This window comes from Apaloderma vittatum, unplaced genomic scaffold (assembly GCF_000703405.1).
Source record: "Apaloderma vittatum isolate BGI_N311 unplaced genomic scaffold, ASM70340v1 scaffold21601, whole genome shotgun sequence".
In the NCBI taxonomy this organism is placed as follows: domain Eukaryota; kingdom Metazoa; phylum Chordata; class Aves; order Trogoniformes; family Trogonidae; genus Apaloderma; species Apaloderma vittatum.
In genome coordinates this window covers 4571-11569 of record NW_009701023.1, presented here as the reverse complement: position 1 = coordinate 11569, position 6999 = coordinate 4571, and the positions used below count along the sequence as shown (strand labels likewise).

General features: G+C 38.2%; 1 protein-coding gene across 1 annotated transcript; it reads right to left on the bottom strand.

Moving 5' to 3' along the window:
- Nucleotides 1-4111: 4111 nt before the first annotated feature.
- On the bottom strand, nt 4112-5526 carry NPY5R (neuropeptide Y receptor Y5). Its single transcript, XM_009879002.1, has one exon. It carries the CDS (start codon nt 5524-5526, stop codon nt 4195-4197), a length of 1332 nt encoding a protein of 443 aa, XP_009877304.1. The 3' UTR covers nt 4112-4194.
- Nucleotides 5527-6999: the final 1473 nt, after the last annotated feature.

Genomic DNA, 6999 nt, shown 5'->3' with positions numbered 1-6999 from the left:
GTAGCATCAGAGTCCTGTCACTGTGCTAAGACAGTTCCAGACTGTACTAATACATTTTCTGGCTAGGACTTTTATTGTAAATAGTATAGGCATAATTTGGCTTTCATCAAAATCAAAATCGAATTCCTGGACCTGAGAGTATGTATGAAAGACATCCTTCTGGAGACTATGATATTTAATACCGTTTATCTTGTACGGTGCAGACAGATATTTGGACTACTGTAAGACAACAATTTTCTTTTTTCCAAAAATGCAGTGATAGCTGACAGACTCCTTCCTACAGAAGGGTTTTAAAATCTGTTAATAATCTTTACATAGGAAAGTTTTGCATGCCACCTGTTCTATATTTCTCAGAAGGAGAGCTGGAACCTATCTCAGCATGATTAGGAGAGGACACTGTTCTTCCTGTGTTCCTCTTCTCAGTCCTTGCATGTCTTCAGACCAGTGGATTTAATTTTTCCCTTTCCTCATGTCTTCGTACTGCTGAGAAGGAAACGTTTAGTCATGAGACCTTCTAGGCTCCAGGAACAGCGCTACATGCTTGGAAAGACATCTGCCTGGGACGAGATGCCCCCAGGCCCTGGGCAGAGCCTCTGCACTGCCTGTCATGATTACAGCCACTCTAGACGTCAGCCACGGCTGCCATGGCTCTGGGGAGAACCACAGAGGCTTCAACATCTTCCCTACAACCTAAATAAATAGACTGCAGTGCCAGACCATGTGGAGCTCCTGGCATCCTCAGCCCCACTGGCCTGGCTGGCTCAGGAGTGACCCGGCCATGCCAGCACTTCTTAACAGGCATCTGCTTCTTCTCCACTGAAAGATGAAGGACAAAGGCCAGCTTTAATCTTTGACACTTTGTCAGTTATATTATCTTGTAAAACTAAAAAAATCCCATATGTATTTTCTTCATGCGAGTTGTCGTAAGAGTTTTAACATTCATCATAAACCGACTAGATGTCTGAGAGATTTTTTTCCAATCTTTTTTCCTATTAATAGAGAGGGATCCTGGTACCATTGCAACATGTCATTCTTCTAACTCCAGTAGATAGACGGCTTTGCAGTTGTTGTTTTCAGCAACAATGTTCACAAGTTGCTGGTTGCATTTAACAGATGCTATCAAAACAAAACTCCTACCTTCCCATCTATATAGATTTTTGTTTACAGAAGGAATTGACCCATGGTAGCTTAGCTGGCCTCAGGACTTTATTAAATGTGCTATTTGAAATTGCATTTCAGTATGCCTTTTTTAGGAACTGTACATATATCTGTACCTGCGCATATATGAGAATATGTCATTGGATATTGTGGTGAAATATATGTTCCCAAGACATATTGACACAGACAGTGGAGACCAAATGGCAGTGCTAGTCACTGCTGTGTATGAAGCCCATAGGAGCATCTACTGCAGCTCAAACTAGGTGAGGCCTATTCAACAAGCATAGGGTGGAGGGATTCTTGTGTTTTGAATTTATTTTTTTTAATGTTCCAGACTGAGAAAACATTAAATGGATGTTTCATTTGTTTTCTCTCCCACTCGTAGAAGTTACTCTTTTGGGAATTGTCTTCTGCCTGATTTCACTTGCTACTGCTACTGTCTGCTTCTTAGGCATTCCTTGCTGATACTGAGACCAAGTTACACTGGTTGTTGAAGGAAGATGGCAAAGTTATTTTATTTTTATTTAACATTTCAGAGGAAAGACAGTGACATTTTGGAGATGTCAAAATATAATGCTGATGATCGCTCCCTAAGTAAAAAGAAAATACATGCTCCCCCCCATTGATTGTCTTGAAAAAGAGAAGACAACAGATTTAGATGGCACAGGACTAAAGAAGCTCAGTAGCTGAATGACAATTTATTGTGCTTTGATCAGTGTAAAGAGTATGGAGCACAGTTATTGACTTAATGCAGGAATATGGATATAAATACAAACCCACCAGTGTACGGACTAATCTTTCTGCACCTCAGAAACGAGGGGAAGGCCTATTCAAGTCCTAATATGATTTTGTGCCTCATATACAGTAAAAGTGATTAGAATTTGATCTGAAAGTAGTCATTACTGAATAAGCACTTATTTGTATTTCAATAACAATCCTAAATGTAGGACTTAAAAATGGTTGAAATTCTGAAAGCATACAAAGAAAGTAATAGAAAATAAATAACGAGTAGTAAGAAAGATAACAATAAATTGAAAACAAAACCAAAAAAACCAAAAGGAGTATTTCAAGCTGAAACTATGTGACTGCTTTCTTATTCTCTTATACTATGTGGTCACATCACATGGTATAAATAAGGTTAAATGATATATTATAATGATGCGAAAATGAGTAGGCATAAACAAGCCATAAACTGCTGTAACTTCTGTAGAACTACATCATTATGTTCTGGCTGCGGATTTAGTTAAATTTTCCCTAACTTTATCTACCAGATGAGCCATAAGTATTTTTAAATTAAACTACTTAAAATTTTTTAAAAAGCTATTTTAAAATCTATTGTTCCAATACTCTGCATTCTGCACCATTTGTAGTCTATAAAATTACATACTGTAGGTATTTAGGAGATAATAATCTGCAAAATGCAATAGTCAGTGTCCAGGAAGAAACTATTAAAGTATATCACTAGCGAAAACAAAGAACAATGGGTTGCTGGAAACTAGACTTCAGGGAAATACCTTAATGATAGAAGCAAAGATATTACCCACTGGTATGTAATAAACTCCTTAGTAGATGATAGCTTGGGGAGAAAAGGTCTCAGGATTCTAACATTGTGATAAAAATAATGTGAATGTACTCAAAATAAGAGAACTGTTTTCACTTTTAAAGACTAACTGGAAGGGAAATATCTCAAGGCTAAAACATAATAATAATGACGCTTCCCATCCAGCCATTTATAAATACAATAACTTAATTTCTCAGCCTGAAAAGAGTATGTAAAAAAGTCTATTGGATAAGAAATTTTAGTGAGGAAAAGGAAATAATCACCAGTTAGACCTGGGAGAGATTTTACAGCTTAAAACTCAGGGCAGAGTCTTCATACATTTTCTGTATCTTGAGGGTGGGTTATTAAGTTATAGTAGTCCAGGGGGAAAAAAAAAGAATATATACACATATATATACACACACCCCCTTTGTGTTTGTGCTGTGAAATGAGATAGGACTTCCTTAGGGAAGGCGCATGTGATTTAAACTTGGAAGGAAAAGAGAAAAGGAGAGAGAGAGCAGGGAGAAACAAAAAGCATGCGTGTGTGTGTGTGCACAGGCACAGATGTGTATGTTTATTGAAAGCTCTTGCAGCTCTCCAAAGCAAGTGGGTCAGCTATAATGAAGTGCAGTAAGCTTCTGTGTTTTGGCAAAGGAAAAGAAAAAATCCTACTGTCTTCCCATCTTGTTTTTCTTTCCACTATCACTTCATTAAGAAATGAAGGTTTGCTCTGATCAGAAACATGCTGTATGGTCAGGGGAGTCATCACTGTAAGAACAAAGGCATAACTATAGGTAAGTTCAGGCTGGCTGAAAATGACATAAAATGACAAGCCAGAGCAAAAAAATGGCTAAGAAAATCAGAGATAGGTTATACTGAGTAAACCCAGAGAAACAGAAACAAGCCTGACAAGAACAACTACCCACAAACCCGTTCCAGGGAACAAGGCAATCTGGGAACCCGCAACTAAGCATCTTGCAAAGAGTGCAAAGTATGAGTCAAATAGCTAAGGAAAAATAATTTTCTAATCACATTCAGAAACAGATGTTTAATTACCTTAGTAAACAGCCAAAGTTGGCACTGAAATAGTCTCAACAATAGTTATTTAGTAAACAGTATGTATTTTATTATAGTTTTATGACAGTTAATACTGATACGTCTAAGTATCTTACATGTATTACTTACTATATATTCTGTACAATTCCAAAGTACAGATTGCCGGTATTTCAGGTAATTAAAATAGTATTCTGGGTTTGTACACTGTGCACAATTTCCTATGTGTAACAGACAGAAGAATATTATAGTATATGTATAAATTTCTGCCCAATGCAAGAAATATATGCAGCTATAGAACAATCCATTTGCACAAAATGCTACTAACCACAAGCAAGCCAAACTAACAAAACTAAACTAATTTAGCTTTTACAGCTACACACATCAGTATGCCTGAAAGCCAAACCTGTTTGTTTTATTTTATCTTGGGGCACATAAAATCATGGTATTTGGCAGCACGGAATAAGGGATATTAAATCAGCTTTTATGCTGTTGTTAAGGAACCCGTAGAGGATGGGATTCAAGCAGCAGGACATCATACCCAGTAAATGGCATATGCAATATACTAATTTAAAATGCCTGTTAGAAATAAGAGTGGCATTAAAATCCGTCACAATATGGAAAAGGTGAAGAGGCATCCAACTGAACCCAAAAACTAGGATTAGCACCGTCAGTCTGCAAAAAACTCTCCTAGATCTTGTCTTAATTCTGATGATGGATTGCGATACTGTAATCATGTCCTGGATCTCTGCGTTTTCTTCCGGTTTCATCTCAAAACAGACAGGTATCCCAGGGATGAATTTACTGGAGGAAGAGAACTGGCTTTTTTCCGTGCCAGAGGTTTCTGGGAGGTTTCTGGAATGAGTATCCTGATGATGCCTTGAAATAGCTGGCATCACACTTGAAGTCTTTTTACTGTATCTTCTGTGGTGCTTTCTACCAAAGGCACAGCTCCATCTGGAATGGCTGGAGGGCTGCACCTGCGTGGCAGTACTCTTAGATGGATGAAGTGTTAGGTTTATCATCTCCTTTTCTTCAAACTTGTTTTCTTTGCTGGACAGTCTGGAACCTATGCTCCTGCAGACACTGGTGTGACTAGCGGTTAAACACACCAGCGGCAATATATACTGCATGAACAATAAGGCTATTGTAAAGGCAATTCTGTAGGAATCAGAAGGCCAAGACTCAATACATAAGAGCCTGTTCTCCAGTGCCTCTAAATTCAGTGTTTTGCTGAGGTCCACAATTTGGTGGAAAACTGGGAGTGGGGAGCAAATGGCAAAGCCAAGGGCCCAGATGGTCACTATTAAGAAATAGCCTTGTTTTGCTGTTAAATTGCTAGAAAGGGGATATTTTATCATACGGTACCTGACTGCAGCAATAGATATTAACATTAAAGTTGAAACTAGAACGGATGCGCACTGGAGGAAGGGCATTACGTGGCACATGATAGTGCCAAACATCCATTGGTCAAGCAGAACAGATGTCAATGTGAAAGGTGAACAAAACAGCACTACCAAGATGTCAGAAAAGGCCAAGTTGCCGATAAGGATGTTTATTATTGTCTTCTGCTTGCGCTTTAGGAGAGCCGTTAATATAAGCAGATTTCCCATAAAGCCAGCCAGACTTATAAGTGTGTACAGCCCAATAAGAAAGTACTGTATGTCGTCAACACTACTCTTGTAATCCTCCCAGGCAGAAAAATTCTTTGTAGCAGCAGAGGTGTTCTTGGTAGGTGTCCTGTTGTTACGGTCTTTGAATCCTAAATCCATTTTAGAGTCCTGCTTAGAACAAGAAAGGTATTAATTAGCATCTGAAGGAAGTATGTTCCTGGTACTAAGCAGAACATAATGGAATATAAATTTACCTTGTATCACCTTAATGCAAATAAACTAATATTGATGTTTTCTACTGTGAGGCGGGTCCTATGTAACTTCAGATCAACACAAATTAGTTTCATCGGTTTTATCATGTGGTGGTCAGCACACTTTGTCCTCCTACCCGGCTGCTCACATGGGACACAGACAATTTAAGGTTCTGCATTATGATGCTGGCTTTTAAGTATGCTTTGCTGTAGACCATATTGTCAGCCTTTCCACGAGGGAGCCGTTGGCTAGAAAAGCAATCCATTTGGTCGTTGAGATTACTCGTGTGAATAACAGCTCATTGATACGAGTAAGGAAATTACAATCACCATCTGGGCATATGCCTAATCATTACAGGAGAGCAAATTATAATGAGAGCACCTGAAAATATATGGTGCTTTGACATATGCCAGCAACTGCAGTAGTATTTCTTACCTTGTTAGTAGAAAACTAACGCAAAATAGGCAAGAACTTTCAAAAAGGATCAATGTCAGTGATCCAAGATGGAACTCCTAATGTGGTGCTATCAACTGATGAATGTATTTTAACTGTTGCTCAAGCAGAAGTGCAAGCTGCTTACAAAACATCCCAAATAACACAGAGAGGACAGTGTCAACTGGAAGCACGTCTCGTACAACCACTGGAAAATTCAGGGAACAGCTAATTATTCAGCACAGAAACATCTAAGATTAAAACTGAGCTCAGCACAAAGTCATGTATTAGTCTTCATTTTAGAAGAAACAGAAAGACAAATGAAATCAGTTTGAACTCCATTTTAACTTAAACACCTGCACGCACTGAAGTTTCAAAGTCAAAATTCCCTAGAGTGCCAATGTCCTGTACAAAGTTGCCTAATGTTTCAAAATCTTAAGCAAGACAAAACAAAAAGATCTAAACAAACCTCAAACATGCATACATTGAGCAGAAGGCTAAACCTATTAACTAAAAAAGGCAGGGTTCTTCAAAAACGTTGCTATCCTCAGTGAGCTGTATCATGCTGACTTCTTCAAAGTGCTATAGTGTTACTCGGCTTCCTCTACATGTACAGATGTGCTCCTTCTTTCTCATCACATCTGTATTCTTACTGTTGGGTGCCTCAAACCATAAAACACCCTCAGAATATTCACTGACAGTGTGTTTTGATGGGAAGGTGCTTCATGTAGGATTAGAATTATTTATTTTTTAAAGCAAGATACTGCAAGTTTGTGTGTCCTGCAAGTAATGTGTTGGGGAGAGGTGAAAAGAACTAAGCCTTGTCAACTTCTTTCAATGGGTCAAAGTGCTTTTTAATAGCTAAAATAGAAGAACAGGATACACAAATTTAGATAATCTAAATATTATAATTGTGTTGTGTAAAGCATAGCACCATTAATGTAAATT

What these genes read in the sequence shown, in the direction of transcription:
- NPY5R (XM_009879002.1), bottom strand. Translation starts at nt 5,526, where the DNA reads ATGGATTTAGGATTCAAAGACCGTAACAACAGGACACCTACCAAGAAC.